The sequence below is a fragment of the Squalius cephalus genome (assembly GCF_949319135.1).
Source record: "Squalius cephalus genome assembly, chromosome: 16".
Classification (NCBI taxonomy): domain Eukaryota; kingdom Metazoa; phylum Chordata; class Actinopteri; order Cypriniformes; family Leuciscidae; genus Squalius; species Squalius cephalus.
In genome coordinates, this window is record NC_137137.1 from 19,884,382 (window position 1) to 19,903,815 (window position 19,434).

At 38.1% G+C, this 19,434-nt stretch overlaps 1 protein-coding gene across 4 annotated transcripts in view; it reads left to right on the forward strand.

Moving 5' to 3' along the window:
• ncor2 (nuclear receptor corepressor 2) overlaps nt 1-19,434 on the forward strand; it is a 117,882-nt gene that overhangs the window by 58,345 nt on the left and 40,103 nt on the right. For 2 of the 4 annotated variants that reach the window (XM_079896701.1, XM_079896703.1), the window contains exons 5-13: nt 6,308-6,496; nt 9,068-9,181; nt 14,712-14,768; nt 15,689-15,741; nt 16,932-16,998; nt 17,271-17,443; nt 17,561-17,651; nt 17,995-18,009; nt 18,397-18,575. In XM_079896701.1, coding sequence (XP_079752827.1) covers nt 6,308-6,496; nt 9,068-9,181; nt 14,712-14,768; nt 15,689-15,741; nt 16,932-16,998; nt 17,271-17,443; nt 17,561-17,651; nt 17,995-18,009; nt 18,397-18,575 — 938 coding nt within the window. The remainder of the gene's footprint in view (nt 1-6,307; nt 6,497-9,067; nt 9,182-14,711; nt 14,769-15,688; nt 15,742-16,931; nt 16,999-17,270; nt 17,444-17,560; nt 17,652-17,994; nt 18,010-18,396; nt 18,576-19,434) is intronic. The other 2 variants (XM_079896702.1, XM_079896704.1) reach the window with 1 other exon arrangement.

A 19,434-nucleotide genomic window follows, 5' to 3' on the forward strand; every position in this document is an offset into this window, starting at 1 on the left:
AAAAAGCAATGCTTTAACAAAACAAATAACAAAAAAAAGTATACAATACAACAAATATACAAATTATATACCCAGTGCTTTAATTTCAGTAATGTCTGCTGACATTATTGTTCAGGAGTAATATGGGCTAAAAAGACATCTAATAAAGTCAGATGTAAAATAACACTGCATAGTTTATTATAGATAGATTAAAGCTTATAAAAGCCAAAATTATTCCAAAATTGCCTTTTGTTGTTTGATTCACATTAATGGAGCAATCGTCAGCAGGTTTATTAGACTGCTGCCTCTTTAAGACCAAATGCAGATCTAATCATTATTACGCATCATATTTTCTCCCAGCTATTTACGTCCATTTAAGACATAAACTGTATTTAAGTGAATAAACTGTTTAAGGGAATCTCCAAGACAGACATTTTGACATTTCTGTGTATATTTGATCGTTTAGATGCGCACACAAAGCCCAAAATATAGGCTACGTTGCTCGTCTCGTTGCGGTGTTCTTCGGAGCGCGCGCCGCATTTGGAACAGCATCTATTGCGTCAATTTTGGTACTTTTAATAGCCTTTTATTATCAAACGCATCCCGCAGTTTAGCAACTTACATTTTACAACAATCACAGATCGTGCAGATTCTGACGTTACGTTTGGGTTTTAGGGAGAAATGACAGCGCACCGCCGTGAAGTTAAGGAAGTTGCGCTAGACAGAATGTGGCTTCAGGTTTTAATGGTTATACCTCAAATATCTTCTTTTTTATAATCATTGGAAGGCAAAATCTAAATCTAAAATAAAATTAGTTTAATATCAAAGATCTAAAGTGTAACCATTTGAATGTTTAGTTCTGTCCTCATCGTCACTCATTAAGCAGGGCTGTTGTGTTGTGCGAGCCATGGCTCCACATGAAAGATCGCTCTCGCTCTCTCTCTCTCACTCACACACACACACACACACACACACACACACACACACACACACACACACACACACACACACACACACACACACACTCTCTCTCTTTAGCAAAAATGCATCACAGACAAATGGTTCAATATTATTATATATAGAAGTGGCTGGCGAGATTAAATTTGCAAGATAATAATTTCTTAATAGCAATAATAAATTGCACGTGTACTTTCTTAATTTCTCCAGTACCGACAGCAGAACCGTTAACGTCTGAGCTTATCGATCCAGCGGTCTTTCATAATTCAGCACCAGGGCCCGTTTAATACTGGGTTTCGGTACCCATCCCTAACCGTCGGTAGGGCTGGGTATCGAGTTCGATACTTTTTAGGCACCGACCGAATTGCTTCGATACCATTGAGTATCAAAAAATCTCTTGTCGTTCAGTACCAAATTTCGATACCTAAGGGGTTAATCTCGTCAACGTCAGTGAGCCAATAAGCATGCAGCATGATTGGCTGTGGCGAGGAATCAAGAAAAACACTGGCTGCGTCCGATAACTGATAAATGCTGCCTTCGGAGGACGCATTCCAATGTCGAAAGGCATCAAGACACGTCCGAATGCAATGCTAGTTTCACTTCCTGTCTCCTGAGATACCTTCATCTGATCGATTTTTGAAGGCAGCATAGATGTATCCTTTGCTGCCTTTGATATCCCACAATCCTGTGCTTTCCATTCTGTGACAGTTGAGCTAGAAAAATAAAGATGGTGTCTGAAAGTTGTGGCTGGTCATCAGTTTGTATGTAAATGTAATTTTTTTTTAATCAATATTTTCCACTTATGTCATTTCTAGCAAGAAATCACTATTGTAGTCATTTAAATATTCACTTAGTTTTCACAAAAGCACGCTCTATTTTGGTGTAGATCATTAAACCGTAACACTGCCTCAGAAGTCTTTCCGAAATCAGTTTCGTGAGGAACCTTCGTGCGCAAACGCTGCCTGCAAAGTCATTGCCTGATAGGGCAGCGAGGCAACGAGTCAGCTGCCTACGTTTTCGGATGCAGCCACTAATTTATGCCAGTTACGTCCAGAGACTAGTGTGTAAGCGTCTCAACCCCCATAGATGTAAAAGATGTGTAAAAGATCAAATGTGTGGCTACATTTCACCAGGCTCGATGCCAACAGCGCACAATTCAATATTTGCAACAAGATAATTGCAGCCAAGATCGGCAACACGACAAATCTGATGAAGCATTTGACAGTGCATGGAATAAACTTAAGAGCAGAAAGTTGCTCCGTCTTCGACTACAAGAAGAACTGGAGGGTGTCACAAATGAACCGAAGCTCTGCGTATAGGCTACTTGCCTTGTCTACTTTTAAACGAATCAGTTTGAATTGAAAACATATTCTCTCTCATTATGTAATCCAAATGAAAGGTGCATTTCTCTCTATAGCCACGCGCAGCAACGCCAACTTTATGCATGCGCTTGAGTACGAAGCATATATTCCTCCCCCCAGTGGCCTATATAAATCATTCAGTCTGTAAAGTCAACAAACTGAAAAAATGTAATGTAACTTTTATTTTTTATTTAGGTAATATGTAATGTAATCTTTTTAATGCTTTTTAATTTTCAAGCCACGTGATTTGAGTTATCATTCATGTCCGTAATGTGAATCATTGCATGAAATGGTCCTGGAACAGAAGTGAAATGCAAATACACACACGTTTGTACTGGTATGTCCACTGTGGTGGGTTGTTTTGCCACAGCTGTTGTCATGGCAGCTGAGAGCTGAAATGTCACCACAACACACTGTCCAGTCATCCCATAATCACTGACACGAAGTCAAAATGGTACTGAAAAAAAAAATAAAAAAAAATTTGGAACTATTTATACAAATGAGTAATAGTAAGCTATAAAATGTTTCTTTAAGAATTCTGTGTTGTCTCTTTTAACTCATAAAACACAGAATCCATAAAATATATAAAATTTTGTTATCAAAACGGTGGTAATCAGATGAATGTATAAAACTTTAACAATTTAATTAATCTTTTTTTTTTAAATGTAGCCTAATTAAATTAGATTAGAAAAATTCCTTAAATGTTTTAACAAGGTGCTTCATAAAACAGATTTACAGTTTAAATAAAACATTTACAAAAAAATTACATTCTATGATATTCCTTAAAGTAATAATAATACAGTTTATTAAAACATTTAAAGTACGCACTACTTTACAATAGTGATATATTTTTATTTCTTTAAGAACTTCCAAACTTTGTGTAGTAGACAAAACTGCCACTCATTCACTCAGACACGTAGAACATGCAGACATCGAATTTAAATAACAATCTTTTTATGCTTTAAAGGCACACTATGCAGTTTCAGTTTTTCTCAAACAGCGACCACTAGAGTCGCTGTGGAGCACTTGTATTTAACTTGTGGAGTAACGTTACTGTCGTAAATACCACTCACGCAGAGCTGTCTCTGCACTCTTCCGACCGCGCTTTCTTCGTTTTCTTCATCGACTCTGCCATGATTCACGTCTGAAATGCGTGCAAGTGTCTTGGCTGCTTCATATGTTGTTGATGTATGTGACGTCGTGCCGTAAAGCAAGTCGTGATTCTCGCGAGATTTGGCGGGGCGCCACCTCTCAAACTTGCATTGCTGGTTTTGTTCGTGCATAAAAATTCACTCACCTGGTGAAGTTTTTCAATTGGCGTTTATTCCATTTACGAATGCAGTGAGAAGTATTTTTCTCTGTTCCCTGATCATTCCAATTGAATTTCAGCGAGTGAAGATCAAATTTATACTTGCATCCGCAGACATCGATGTGATATTCAAACGATGTGGATTTGAAAACGGATGGATCGTAAGGTAATAATTATTTATTTATTAGTATTCAGTGAAGTTGTTGATGCTCATTAGTGTGTTGTGTCAATGCTTTTAATTCTAATCGTCCAACGGACAGCCAGACAAAGTTTTTGACGGATGTGATAATGTCTGTGAAGGGTGAAATATGTTTTATATTTGGGCACTTATAAATGTGCTGGAGACATTCAGATGCTTTTTGCGTAGTTCAGTACACTTATTTTATGGAAGGAAGTTATTTTGTGGCTTAAATAAAGTATGTTACACAGAGATTGACATGTTTGGTTTGGTTTGGTTTCAGCTGTTGCTTATTCATTGACTTTAGAAAATCAAGTTAATTTTTTACTAGGAAAGGAGTAGTTTTGATTCACAAAGTTGTGAAGAGATTTTGGCTGGTCCACACTTTCTGAGACCCCTTTAAAGTTCTGATTGATGGTCAAGACTTGGTTTCAGGGATAAGGTTATAATAAGGTTAAGGGTAGGGTTTCGTGTTAGGCACTTCGTAGCGATGGGTAGGGTAAGGAGCTGGAGACTGCATTGTCAATGAATGTCCTCACAAAGATAGATATACAAGAATGTGTGTGTGTTGGCACTTGTACCTGTTTGTGTGAAGTAGTGTTGTCAAAGACCCGGTACATCGGTACCAAATTGGTAAAACAAATTTTTTTAACGTCACGGTACCAGGTTTTCTCAAACCCGGTACTTGATGCGCGTGCATGCCCGAAGCGCGTACAGTTACGTCCTCTAAGCGCGAGACATGGCGACTGGCGGTGCTGCTGATGTGGTGGCTGTAAATCCACTTGTTGATAAGAAAGGAGGAAAGAGACACATATGGAAATATTTTGGATTAGGCTAATGTCACGTTGCCATAAGTGGCCGTTCACATAGCGCGTTTTTTGCGCGTGCAGATTCGTTATTTCAAATGTAGGCGCGCGGCAAGCGCGCTCATAATAGAAGCGACACGGCGCGCTCGTTTTTCCAGGCGCGTCTATGTTCATGGTTGCATAGCAACGACAGATGCCACGGGAGAGCAAGCGCTTGTGGAAGGGAGAAACTTGTCGATCTGCGAATGCAACGTAACATGAGGAAAGTAAAGATGGAAAGCTCTTAAAGATTAATAACAAACCATATAAATTCACGGATAATTTGTTGTTTTGTCGTTAGTGAAAATCAATATTGACCTTGTATTTGAAAAAGGATCCTCATATAAGAAACAGTACTAAAATTCAGAGTCAGTTCATTCGCATTCGGAGATCGACTATTTTTGAAAGGGTGTGAACTGCGCTCTCCATGATGACGAGGAAGTATCAGCAAAGAATTAATTGATTTCTAGCCCTTTGGTACCGAAATTGGTACCGAGAACTGTGGATTTTCACTGGTATTGGTACCGAATACTGAAATTTTGGTACCGTGACCACACTAGTGTGAAGGTTACTGCAGTGCATATCCATTTCTTAGCACAGGTTTGTTTATATAAAGCAGCTTGGTGTTTTAATTCTCATGCACTCATTTCACTTTTCGTTCTACACTCTGTGTGTATGTGTGAGTGAGAGAGAGTGTGTATGTGTGTGTATACAGCTTTGAGTCCTAAAGTGACTCTGTCAAATCCTCTTTCAAGTGTTAAATCCCGCCTGAAGTTTAGAATGCCCCTAGGGATGTTTTGAACATTAGCAAGGCTGTCAGGGTGTCCTTGGTCCTTGGGCTTTGTCTCTCTCTTTCCATGGACATCCTGGAATTGGATATTTTAGCCACATATTTTAATGTTAAAGGGGTTTCATGAAGATGAGATTAATTATGGAACACAGCGTTTGCATTGTCTATATTCTCATAATCTTTCACGTGAGCCAGATGCATGCCACTAATAATGTTGTTGGTGGTTATTGTAATTATTTGTTATTGTATTTTAGTTTGGTGATTCTGTCCACGCAGTCCAGGCATTTGCCTTGAGGACTGCTCTGCCTGAGTGATCTTTAAGGGGTGATGAGAGAGAGAACAGCAGGCGCCCTCCCCGATCACTCCTCTTATATAACATTCTCTTCATGTGAGAGGATGAACCCAGAAGCTCTTTACCACACTTTAAACTAGCTGATTTTCCAATAGTCTCAACCACTGATCTGCTGTGTGTACATTCACCAGTTTATTATAAGATTTTACTGCTAAACAGTCTCTAAGCGGTTTTGTGTTGTAACCATCATCCTTTAGAGAAGAATGAGTGCATTGTATCTATCTCCAAGAACCCAAAATGTAAAAAAAAATAAATAAAAAAAAACCTGAAGTGCTGAATTGTATTAATTTGTGGTGCTTGCCAAGGCATGCATCACTATTGCTATTGCTCATGCTTAGGGGTTTGTTCAGATCCCCAAACCTATAAGGTGAATGAAACCTTGACACGTAACTCGTTTCAAACGCACAAATGCGCTTATTGTATGTGGTACTTATTGTACATGTTAATCAGAGGAAAAGTCATTTAAGCCCACAGCTTTGACAAACACCACAAAGCATCTACAAGTTCTGAATGAGTACAATGATGTTTTTATGTAGGAGCACAGCAGCAGCAGTTCTATTGGAAAGATTGAGCCCATCTCTCCTGTGAGCCCGGTGCCCATGGAGGCTGACCTGGACCTGGTTCCCTCCCGCCTCTCCAAAGAGGAGCTAATCCAGAACATGGACCGTGTGGACCGGGAGATCACCATGGTGGAGCAGCAGATATGCAAACTGCGTAAAAAACAGGTAAGCTTCACCCCAGTTATCTTGAAGCTGTAAATATGTAGAGAAATTTAGATAGCAACTCTATGAATCCTCCTCGCCAAGCACATTCTGCCCATTTATTTGCATAAAGGATCCTAAAATCCTTTTTTCAGGAAAAGTTGGCCTTTTAAAATAAGCACCAGGAAAGCATTGCAAAGCTTTTTATTTAGAAGAGGACAAGGATTTATTTCTAAGTACAGCTCAGTAATAAGCACAAGTAGATACTTTTCATCCACAGTGGAGTTAGTGTTATGTAATCTGGACGCTTTGAGTCTGGTAGCAGTAGTAGACGAGTGTGTGTGCGGGGAGCAGAGTTGTGATTATTGTGTGGTTATTGCCTCAGCAGGCCACACGGCTACAAACACACTTCCTCTGTTTCCTCTCGGTCTCCTTCCTTCCTTTTTCTCTCCCTCTCAAGCTCTCTTTCTCTCTCTTGGCAGTGCCATTACTCAGTGGTCTACTTCAAACATTAATGCAGCAGTATAATTTTAGGTCACTTATTTCAGCGGAATAATTGCATCAAGTACATTCAACTATTATATGTTTTAATTTGCACAAGAGTAAATGTATGTATAATAAGACTATTTTATAAGGTTGCATTAGAACTTATTCTCTGATATTTCTAGTCTCTTTTTTTTTATCAGGGCCATTGCAGAAAATATATAAGCAGACCTTGTCTTCTTGTAAAACAGACCCCCCCATTCACTTGAGGTTTTGGACCGTGTCCAAACTGCTGCTCAATAAATCGAAGCCACCTGCGCACTCCATGGGCTAGTCCATTGTGGGGTCGATGGAGGATTGGAGAGGGAGTGAAACGGCTTTGAGCCTGAGTGGTTGTATAAGTACAGTCACGCTACCAAGAAAAATGAACCTCTCCTCATCTGCCCCACAACCCCATACTGTTTTTTTCTTGAAAGATTTGGCATCTATTTTCAGTGAGGTAACGGACCACGTCCATCTCTCTCCTCTCCCCTCAGGTTTGCTCCAAGCATTAAAACATCTGGGGCAATTAAATGGTGCGGTAAACTTTAACGTAAAGCGGGGGAGTGATGGAGGGAAGAGAGAAGTGAGAATATCAGATTACCGTGTGTTTGTCTGTCTGTGAGCTCGGCGGGGCGGCTCGTTTATTTTCTTTAACTCAGCGCACACACAGCATCTTGATCCTGCACTAGAGCTGATCCATATGAGTTTGGGCTTATGTTTGCAAGGAGGCCCATTTCAGGATTTCATTGCAGCCAGGGCCTCTGTGTTTGTGTGTGCATCTGTGTGTAAACTGATTTTTTTTAATCATTAATCTTTGACTATTAAGTTGTCTCGCTGACTCTCTTAGCTAAAGCGTTAGTCAATCAAATAACTTTTCTGTCATTACTTCTGATGTGGAGGTAGCGTTAAAATTAGCTCACATAATATTGGATCCTCGTTGTGTCTGTCTGATTATTTCAGTAGTTACATTAGTCCTCTTTCATCAGTATAAATAAGAGTTTCAGTATAGTTATTTTTAGAGATGCGCCGATGGATAGGCCATTAGTCGGTTGTTTAAAAACAGCCGACGATCAGGGCCGATTATATCCTGTCAATCAAAAGGGTGCGGAAAAAACATGTCGGACTGCAACTCATACTGTGTGTGAAGAAAATGTCTTGCGTTGAATTGAGGGCAAGTTAATGTAGTGCGCCTCCCATCCAATAATTCCAAAGAGCTTTGTGCTTTGTTACTTCTGATACGAAACATAGTCTCATCTTTCAAATTCTGTCCATTTTATTATGAAATTTAAACAATAAATTGTGTTTTGACACTCTTAAATGTGACGTGACAGATGGCTGTAGTGCCTCAGTTTAAGCGGCAGCCAGAGCACAAGTCTTTTCTTCCACATTATTACAAGTTATAAAATAACTTAAAAACATACATGGATTTCATGTATGAAGATATGTTGAAAGATGCAGTACAACATACCGAAACCTGTCTCATGTAATCACTTGTTTCAACCGTGGAAAGATGTCAATAAATCTAACAGCTTGTGAACAATGTCACTTAATTTTGCATTTACCTCAGGAAAGTTATCCAATGTTCACAGTTTATTAGTTAGCTAAAAAACTATATTAGTTAACTATATATGCATGTTAATAATAAATAGAATAAATTTAATAAATATATTTAATAAATAAAAAATAAATTTCCCATGAAGACAAGTGCTTATTAAAACTGCTTATGTGCATCTGTGTTGTATACAAACACTTTTTATTGGCGTGTAATTATTATATTTGAAAATAAGCAGTTGAATATAATACCTCTGTTGTTACTTGTAAACTATAATATTATAGTGTCCCAAATGAGAAGGTTCTCTGTATAGTTTGCAGCATTATTTTCCTTAAGAAAAATCAAACTATTGATGTCTGCATCATCAGCTATCATTCTGAATAATCGACTATCATTATCGGCGGAAACATGTAGTATCGGTGCATCTCTAGTTATTTTATTTTGTAATCTTTGTCATTATTGATTTATGGCAGTCGCCATTGTTAGGAAGGTCTTTCATGCTCTGTATTTTCTTTTAGCAACAACTGGAGGAAGAGGCTGCGAAACCCCAGGAGCCAGAGCGCACCATCTCACCTCCACCCAGTGAAGCCAAACACCGCAGCCTTGTCCAGATCATCTATGATGAAAACAGGGTGAGAACAAAAACATTTACTGCGCATACTGCATCTTTATATACTGTGTGTGTGTATATGAAGAGTTCAGATGCAAAAGCCTCTAAGTGCCATCTGAAATTTTCTTCTAGAATGATCATTTTTATCAAGCTCGTATATTTAAGTTCAGTAATTTCACTTAAATGACAATTCATAGGTAATTTTCATTGCCATTTAAGTGAAATTACTGAACTTAAATATACAAGCCTGATAAAAATGATCATTCTAGAAGAAAATTTCAGATGGCACTTAGAGGCTTTTGCATCTGAACTCTTCATATATATATCATATATATATATATTAGGGCTGTCACTTTGTTCGAAAATTGATTGCACAGTCGATCGGACCAACCAACACAAGTTTCGAAAACGAAAATAGGGAATCGATTTTAACGGCCTTCTTGGAGCGTGTCCAGCTCGTCACGATACGCCCGCAGCAAACGCGCATCACACAGCAACTGCAGGCTCTGACAAACACACATTAGGGCTGCACGATATTAGGAAAAAATGACATTGCGATATTTTATTTTTCTACGATATATATTGCGATATGAAATGAAATCTAATCTATTTTTTTCTTACAAACAAATATGGGGTAAACACACTTACATTCTCATTTTAAATGATTTAAAAAGAGTATTATTTAAATTAAATGATTTGTTTGTAACTTTAGGATATGGTTTGAATTGTTAACATTAGTTAATGTAGGCTATCCAATAACTAACATGAACTTACCATGAGCAATACTTTTGTTACTGTATTTATTCATCTTTGTTTATCTTAGTTTATAAAAATACAGCTGTTATTGTTTGGTAATTTTAGTTCACAGTGCATTACTGTTAACACATACTGTACAACTTTTGATTTCAATAAGGCTATATATAGCCTAAATGTTTAAATTAACAATGTTGTAGAAGTGCAGTTTACTAATAGTAAATGTTAACTAATGTAGTTAAATAGTTTAATAAATAGAACATTATTGTAAGGTGCTACCGATTTTTTTTTATATATATACACCAATTCAGACGTCTCGTGAGTTCAGTGTTGGACAGGTCAGTTGTTTAAAAACCATTCATTAAATTGAATCGGTTCGGGTTCAAAGGAATCATTAGTTCGAGAATCTGACATGTAGGCGAGTCTACGGCACGCGTTGTGTAATTACCTCGGTAGTTTAGGATATCGCACAATATTTGTCAACACAGAAAACATTTCATCACTGGATAGTTTTTTTGTTCGACTCCATCGTGTCAATTGTTTTTGATTAATATGCGCGACTCGCGAGGGAGAGAGAGAGAGAGCAAGACAGCGCTCGTGTTGTTTGAAGACGGTGAAGGTGAGCGCGCACGCGGCCGGGGCTCTCTCGCTCTGCTCGTTCTTAAATGCGCCCTGTTAAACTAACAGGACTTAAAAACACATGCAAATGTTAAACTTTCACTCTATGATGGTTAAGATGTGCAATTAATCCGCGAATCATATGTGTTAAAAAGGCCGGGGAGCAGCTGGCCCGTAAGGTTAATGAATCACGGATTAACTACGACAGCCTACATCGCACATCCTGCGATGTGACTATCGTGGATTCGCACATCGCGATATCGATGTTTAAACGACACATCGTGCAGCCCTAACACACATAACAGCAAATTATACTTCTGCATAATGTGTCTCTTTTTACTACAAAAATGTGAATTCTGCCGGTATTCAGACAGCCTCATGCATACAGATACAGATTCGGGCTACGGACTACAATCGCCTGCATAGGCGAAATTTGTTTGACATTTCTAATCGTAAACACAGCCATGTTGAAGCCTGCAGTAATGTTTTTCATTGATGTTATGACAGTCCACTCTGCTTATTGTTTTTCGAGAATGTTGCACTCCTGTTTGTCATTGTCCATGAAACTTCACGGCAATAAATCATCAGAAATATTGCTGACTTGTCTCAAGTGCCCTCTTTACGTTCGTCCTAATGCCTGTTAGTTGTCCGTGGATTTGCCTATATTTGGCATTGAAAATGGAAACGTCTTTAGACATGGAAAATCGATTTTACAATCGATTCAATGAACACTTATGTCTCAAAAATCGAACAGGATTTTTTCACAAAAGTGACAGCCCTACTGTGCAAAAGTCTAGTATTTTGTATTTTCACACTAAAAATGGAAACATGCCTATAAAGCTACCTGAAAAACTAAAAGTGTACCTCAGACAAAGGCTGTTTTAAACACAAAGGGTGGTCGCTCCAACTATTGATTTGATTTAGTTAAGTTATTTGATAAATAAAATCTATTTATGACATTATTTTTGAAAAACAAGTGCCTAAAACTTTTCACAGTGTGTCTGTATCATTTTAGTCTGTATCATTTTCTGTTTCTTCATGTAATCACAGACAGCGATCTGATCTCGTTGATGGTGAGATCAGATCTCTGTGTGGAGCATACCGTCTGTTGTCAGACTCCTTGCATGCAGAAATCTCACTGGATTATTACAATGGCAGAATAAATGTTTGGAAAATATTTTCTATTGACAAACTACAGCAAAATATATAAATAACTGGCTTAAAAAAATGTGAAAATACTTACATGCCTAAAACTTTTGCAAAGTACTATGTATATATATATATATATATATATATATATATATATATATATATATATATATATATATATATATATATGTGTTTATATTCCTATGTTAGACAAGTACACACACATTTTAAACAAATGAATGTTGATGTTCAGAGAAAGTCATCTCTGAACAGACACAGGTAAATCAAACAGCTGTGACAAATCTTAATGAGAGAAACGAGCTGTGAAATGTGTAATGAGGTGCTGCAGTCAATTGGTGGTGACCTCAGCCCCTCCACCACCACATGACTCAGAGACACAGTCCATTATGCTGAATCACACCACTTCTCCAACTCCAGAGACTCTCAGACAGAACCATTGGCTAATCTTAATTCTCACACTGTGTACTAAATTGCTGTTAAAAGCATAATACGTACTTGCTAATTTGTATAAAGACAGTACACCAGAATTGGCATGTACCACTTTGTCATACATTTGTGTATTGATGCGACTATAACATTAGGCTCTAGCTGGAAATTTTGACTTTATTCCTTGCCTGTACTTGTCTACAGTAAATTAATGAAAAAGTCCAAACGGAACCTTTACAGAAAATCCAAATGGAAATAGCATTCCCTCTAGGCTCCTTTGAAATACTTTGAGGCACTATGATTTGGGGTGCACTACTCTTAAGCTTGCATATTATATACAATGGATTCTATGTAAATTAGGATGCAGTTGTAGAAAGTCACACAGTATACAATGTGTCTGTGGTGCTAGTGGTCCCTCTAGTGGGGAGAGACTAGAGGATTAAAGAAGAGGGTCTCAAACCGGGGGTAGGGCTTATATATAATATAAAATATTTATTTGCATCTTGTTTTATGAGAAATTGACTTCAAGTACTTTGTTAGTAATGGAGTTTTGGCTGTGATAATCTGTTAACATATTATTTTAAAGGCACAAAAAGCATGATGACAGTTATCCAGTATTTGGGCCATCTGAGAGTCCACTATGTAGCACATTTTATTTGTTAGTGCTGGTTGTTGCATCTCCACCTCCTGAGGTTTGAGTGATCAGATTACTGCCACATTTTTGGCACAACATTTCTGCATACCCTGCTGAAAGCTTCATGTATCTCCATCATAATTTAATCTGCCTTTTACTGTTCTCTACCTCAAGTGTATCCAGGTCAGAACTTTCGTTTCCTCTGTCAGGTGGTTCTGGCTTCCGTCCTGCTGTGATCTTTTAATCACACCCTCCATCTCTTAATCCATTAAGGTCTTTCATGCTGCGATACTGCCGAAGAGGGCTCACTCCTTCCTGCTCTCTTCCAGGAAGCACTCGATGCTCTCTGAAATCCATGAGATAGAATACAGAAGCTAGTTTTGTTAAAGTGCCAGTATCACGCCGATTCACAGTAGGAGAGGAAATTGTCTTATTAAAGGTGCCATGTTCTACAGTACCGTTTTGTTGTTTTCCTTTGAAGTGCACTGATAATGTTGGACAAGATTCCAGCAGGAAAACAGGTTTTGTATCCTTTCTCCCTGGGAAATAAAAGAGCTAATTTGGCTACAGTACCTTTTAATACACCTCTATGTAAATAACCTGTTATGATTATCTAACCTATTTGCATTGGGCAAATCAATAAAACAGCTAATCAATGAAAAGTTTGCTCTAACAGTAAACTAGTATTCATTAAAATACAAATACTTCATAAAGCAAGCATGCATATGTCAACCAAATGAAGAGACAGATATTTTTTGAGCATTGCTTTTGACCAATAATATACATTGGTATATCATAATTTAATTATTTCAATAAAATTTTGTAATTTTAAATTTGCACCTACATATGAAAATAAATTGAATTATTATTTGTATAAATATTTTTTTTATTTAATCAGTTTTTAGAATAATATATGTACCAATGGTTTACTTTATATTTGAATGTAGTATTATTAATAATTAATAGTAATATTATTTAATCATTTTAATTACATTTTGTTTTTTAAATCGTAAAATCTTAATAATATGAAAAAAAGATAAATTTAAGAAAATTAATAGAATGATCAGTTATCAGTGCAGCTGCTGTTTGCAGCCCTACTTGTATGAAACGAGTAGTTTGTCAGGGCAGCTGAAGTTGCTGTATTCTGAATAGTTATGTAAATGTGGGTGGTCATAATTGTATACTCATGGTTGACGTCATAATCAGTGATATTTGAATGACTCAGTTTAGTTTTTATAAGGAGTGTGCCTAGTATTGTGAAAGTAAGGGAAAGCCTGTTTTCCATGTTGCGTCCCCTTTAAAATGATGACAGGCTGATTGTTTACTTATTTTGGAGCTGCTCTTAGTAAGGTCATAAACAAGAATATATTGCATACACTAGGTAAATGAAGTAAGCATCAATGGATAGTAGAAAGTGCCCTGTTTATCCAATCTCAGTAATGGAATAAAATCACCCCATTATTTTTAGAGTGTGCATTAGTACCTGTGTGTGACTATTCTTAAAAGTTTTCAGTTTTGTTTGCGCGAGAGAAAGATAATGTACTTCTACAGGCTTTTGTATGGAAGAGACACACAAGCCACACAAAACTGCCAACAATCTGCTGCTTTTGTCACCATATCCCTATTAGGTCTCCATTTTTTTTTTTTTTCTCTTACTTTCTCTCTCTGTATTTGAGTAGGACAACACATAATAATAGATTCTTCTTTCTTTATTGCATCTAATTGGATTACCTCCCCAGCCATCTTTCTCTCTCCCCCCCTCTTCCTCTTTCATAAAGAGTGGGGAGAGAGATAGATGGCAGAGGGCAGCGAGTGTATTCTGTTGAGACCTCTATTAATAGTACATCCCTTATACACTTGCTTGTTTATGTGTGTGCACTAGAGAGAGTGTAAGGTGTGTTGCTGTGGTGATGTGCTGCTGACATGTGCACCTTGTGTGTTTTTTGAACAGAAAAAAGCAGAGGAGGCTCACCGGATCCTGGAGGGACTCGGACCCCGAGTAGAGCTGGTGAGTCCACATTTTTATCTCCTTCCTTTTTTCCACATATCATCCCTCTTTTTCCCCTGCAATCTTCTCTATTAAAAATAACTTAAGGTGTCAGCTGATCCCAATATATTCGTTTATTGCAGTATCAGCTCAGCTCATGTACTTGCACAGTGTACTTTTCAAAGATAGATGGGGTCATGTGACACATTAGCCAGTTATGTCAAAGTTGACATTGACAGGGTCTTCAGTTTGTCATCATGTTCTGTGACAACATACATCAAAACCATCGCAATATTTTAATATTTAACAGGTTTTTCTAAAATGAATGAGCTGATTTCTCAAATCATAAAAAAAACAAAAAAAACAAACAATTTAATAATTTTTTTTATGTGAGCTTCACATTTGAGGTGTATGAAAACCGACTGCTGTAACATGACCTCCACAGTGTGAATTGAAATATGAACTCCTTCAGCCTGCGAGTCTGTCTGACTGGATACACTGCTGCCTATTTGTTAACAACATGGCTGTTGACCTCGTGTAGAAGCGTTTGGCACAACTCCACTCATCATCCATTACATTAGAAACCAAACAGGAAGTGACCTCTTGATAATCGAGATGATAGAGCAGCACTTTCTAGTGCCGCCCATTTGATCAAATGCTCTGGACTTCTGTGACAGAGAAGAGACTTACTGCCACACATCCATTTTCCTTCACATCCCAAATCCTTCACTTGACCTCTCAAACGAGTGCATGATGATTATGATAGCAGAAGGTTTTAGATGTGGTGTTGGAGAGGACAATCTTCTTTGTAGTTTCTGGGCTTGGCTGAAAAATGGGACGTTAGAAAAAGAAAAGTTCTCCCAGAGCTGGGCTGCCTTGATGTGACCGCGGTGTTTGTGTGTGTGAAACTCAACTCTACTGCTTTCATCTGTCTCCTACAGCCTTTGTACAACCAGCCGTCTGATACCAAACAGTACCATGAGAACATCAAGATGTGAGTATGCCTCTCTCTGTCTCCCTCTCTTAACTTAAAAACTCAAACAACTGTGTCCACTGAGAGATATAGAAATCTGAAGCTTGTTTTCCATCTCAATTACTGCAGTTTATAATTATTGAGGGATGAAACTGATAACTAGCATTGTTGGCACACAAGCATAGAGCCCAATTACTCTAATATTGTAGTTCCTTATAAATTCGTTCGTCTAGTCCTTCGTTTGCAGAATTTATTTGGTCTTCGTAATTTTGCTTCTGAGTCCTGTGCATTATGCAGCTGAAGACCATTTGGGGTTTTTGAACTGTTCTCTTGGTTGCACAGAGAAGCGCAAAAAAATTGATAAAATATTATCACTTATTTATTGTGGCTAACAAATCCCCTACTTCCAATTTTCTGTAATCCTATGATGTTTTAATCCTATGATAATTCTATGATGTTTTGGCTTATTTGGCATCATAATATTCAGACCGGCAAATGTGTGCGTGAGAAAGAGAGAGAATACATATTTCAACCTTTCAATTTAAGATTTTGTACTCAGGAGTCCTTTATTGGCCTGAGGAGCACCAGTGAGAAATATTTGTGTAAGAGGTGATGTGTGTGTAGATCATGGGCATTGAGCTGCATTCTAGGTTCCAGTGTGTCTCGTACAGCAGCTTACAGTGCCACCTCTGCAGCTACACAATTAATCTCACTCGCACACGTACATGCATTAACCAACCATTTAAAGAGATCTAAGTGCACCAGTAGTACATGTCAAATGCACAGTCTGGGAGATATCTGAAACCAGGCTCACACACCCTCATGTAGGAATCAATCATTAATGCAGGATGAGAGTAGATTAATGGTTGTGACCTTTGTCGTGTGTGAGGTTGGCGGCCAGGAATGAAGTGAGGTATGGAGTGAGAGAATTAAGGCTGACTAATCTGACCTGCATTGCTAGCTAACTAGCTCACTCTCTGCCACTCTCAAGTCATATCTATGGACATACAGTAGGGCTCTTTTATCTTGGGCCGGTATGCAAAATGTTTATGATTAGGGTTCCTTTCTATCACATAAAGCTCACTGATATGCAAACTTGGGCTTGAAGTTCTCTTGATGTGTGCATGCAAATATTGATAAGATGTATTACAGCAGAAGTTTAGAATTGGCCATTTTTTTTAAGTTTAATGTTTTAATTTTCCCCTTTACAGAAATCAGGCAATGAGGAAGAAGCTCATTCTGTATTTCAAAAGAAGAAATCATGCTCGGAAACAGTGGGTAAGTGAAAGCATTCAAACACACAGCAGGACGGCATTGTTGGAGCTCCCTGTACCTGAATATTAGGCAACCAGCATATAGCTGTCCATAGAGGTGGTTGAAGTGATCATGTCATTGAAGTTATTGAATGATGGGGTGGTTAAAATGACATTGGAACTGTTAGCTGTCAGTAATCAGTTTCATTTATATGTTTCCTCTCTTGATGACTCTACTGCAGTGTACTCTATCTAGATTTTGATTTTCATCCTTTACATTCTGACTGGTGTGCTCAGGAACAGAAATTCTGTCAGCGCTACGACCAGCTAATGGAGGCCTGGGAGAAGAAAGTCGAGCGCATTGAGAATAACCCACGCCGCAGAGCCAAAGAGAGCAAAGTGCGGGAGTACTATGAAAAGCAGTTTCCTGAGATCCGCAAACAGAGAGAGATGCAGGAACGCATGCAGAAGTGAGTGATCATATGCATCTTGAGCTTTGGAGACTTTTGCATAGTCATCATGTGTGGTTTCATAAGCTCAGGCTGATAGGAATGTGTTAACGTCTGTATTTGTGCGTTTTTCTACAGTAGGGTGGCTCAGCGAGGTGGAGGTCTGGCCTCAGGGGCCCGCAGCGAACATGAGGTTTCTGAGATCATCGATGGCATTTCAGAGCAAGAGGTAGGAGTGCAACTTTGATAAACACATAGTGTTTCCTGCACTGCTTTTCAGTGTCAAATCTACAGTACCACAGCTGAAGATTACACTTTACCATAGTTAGCTTTACACACCAGTTAGCTTGCAGTCTGAATTTGATGAGATACGTTTTGTTAAAAAATATCTATTGAAATATGAATCAATAAATCAAATCTTATACCATTCAAAAGTTTAGAATGGTAATTAAAAAAACAAGAAGTTTTATTTACCAAATACACATTTAGTTGATCAAAAGTGACAGTAAAGACATTTATAATGTTACAAAAGATTTCTATTTCAAATAAATGCTGTTCTTTTGAACTTTCAGGAATCCTCAGCCTTGGTGAGCATAAGAGACTTCTTTCAAAAACATTAAAAAAATCTTACCAACCCCAAACTTTTGAACGGTAGTGTATGTATGTTTCTTAAACAGTATTGTATACACTCAGGGGCTGCAAACGATTCTATAGGAAATGCTGTTACACACAACAGATAAGCATACTCTTGAAAATAAAATGTATGTGTGCCTGTCTGGAAAGTGCACAAATATCAAAGTGACTTTAAAACTCAAGGTCTCTTGCACAACAAGGAAGGTTTTGTGGCTGATCTACTTCCTAAACTCAGACACAGATTCAGTGTCCACATATTTGCTTGTTTCTGACTTTGCTTGTGAAATGACTGTGTCTTTTTACATATTTATTTTTCTTTGCCTTTCTTTCTCTTTCTGCAGAACTCAGAGAAGCAGATGCGTCAGTTAGCCGTCATTCCTCCCATGTTGTTTGATGCCGAACAGCAGAGGATAAAGTTCATCAACATGAACGGGCTGATGGACGATCCCATGAAGGTCTACAAAGATAGACAGGTCATGAACATGTGGAGCGAACAGGAGAAGGACACTTTTCGTGAGAAGTACGTTCTGCGCTCATTGTGTGGATGTGCATGTTGACTTTGCATGAATGAATGAGGAGTTGTAAAATCTGTACTAAGATGCATCAGCTTGTAGGACCAGCAAGAGCTTTCAAAAGCTCAGCAGTTTTTGTGCATGTGGTCGTGTTTGTTCGAGATGCAGTGCTAGTTAAAAAAAAACCCTGAACAACTGAAATCTGTGCTGATGCTGAAGTAAGCACGACTACTTGAGCAGACTTCTCCAGTCATCTATGGGCCAGCTCAAAATATCATGCAACTGAAATAAACATGGAATAGAGTTTTAGTGGCCATGAGCTGTCCTTCATTTTGAAAGCTTAAAAAAGGACAAAGAAGTGCTATAAAAGCACTATAACAGTAGCCCATATGATTAGTATGACTAATAAATCTGTTAGTCAACATGGCAAATTCGCATGACAAACTTGAAAGAGTTGCGAAATCTGTGTGGGGAAATGTTGCCCAGAAAATTTGTGTATTCTTATTGAAAATTTGCTGAACAATTGTAAATGTGACCACATCTACACCACCTCTGCAAAAAAACAAAACAAACAAACAAACAAACATATACATCACTTATAGTTCAAGTTTGACTTGACATTGTAGGGATGTGATGATGTGGACATTTTTGCAGATAGATTTTAACTTCAGTTCATCACTACCAATCTGCACCGAATTTGATTTTAATGTGGCAGCGGAGGGGCTCTGTAAAGCACTGGGTCATGATGCAGAGGTCAGCAACAGAAGGAAGTGAGAGAGAGATCTAGTCTAGTTCTTAAGCATGACTTTTACTGAGTGGATGAGGAACTTTACCAGACGAATCCACCTAGTCACGAAAGTCATTCAA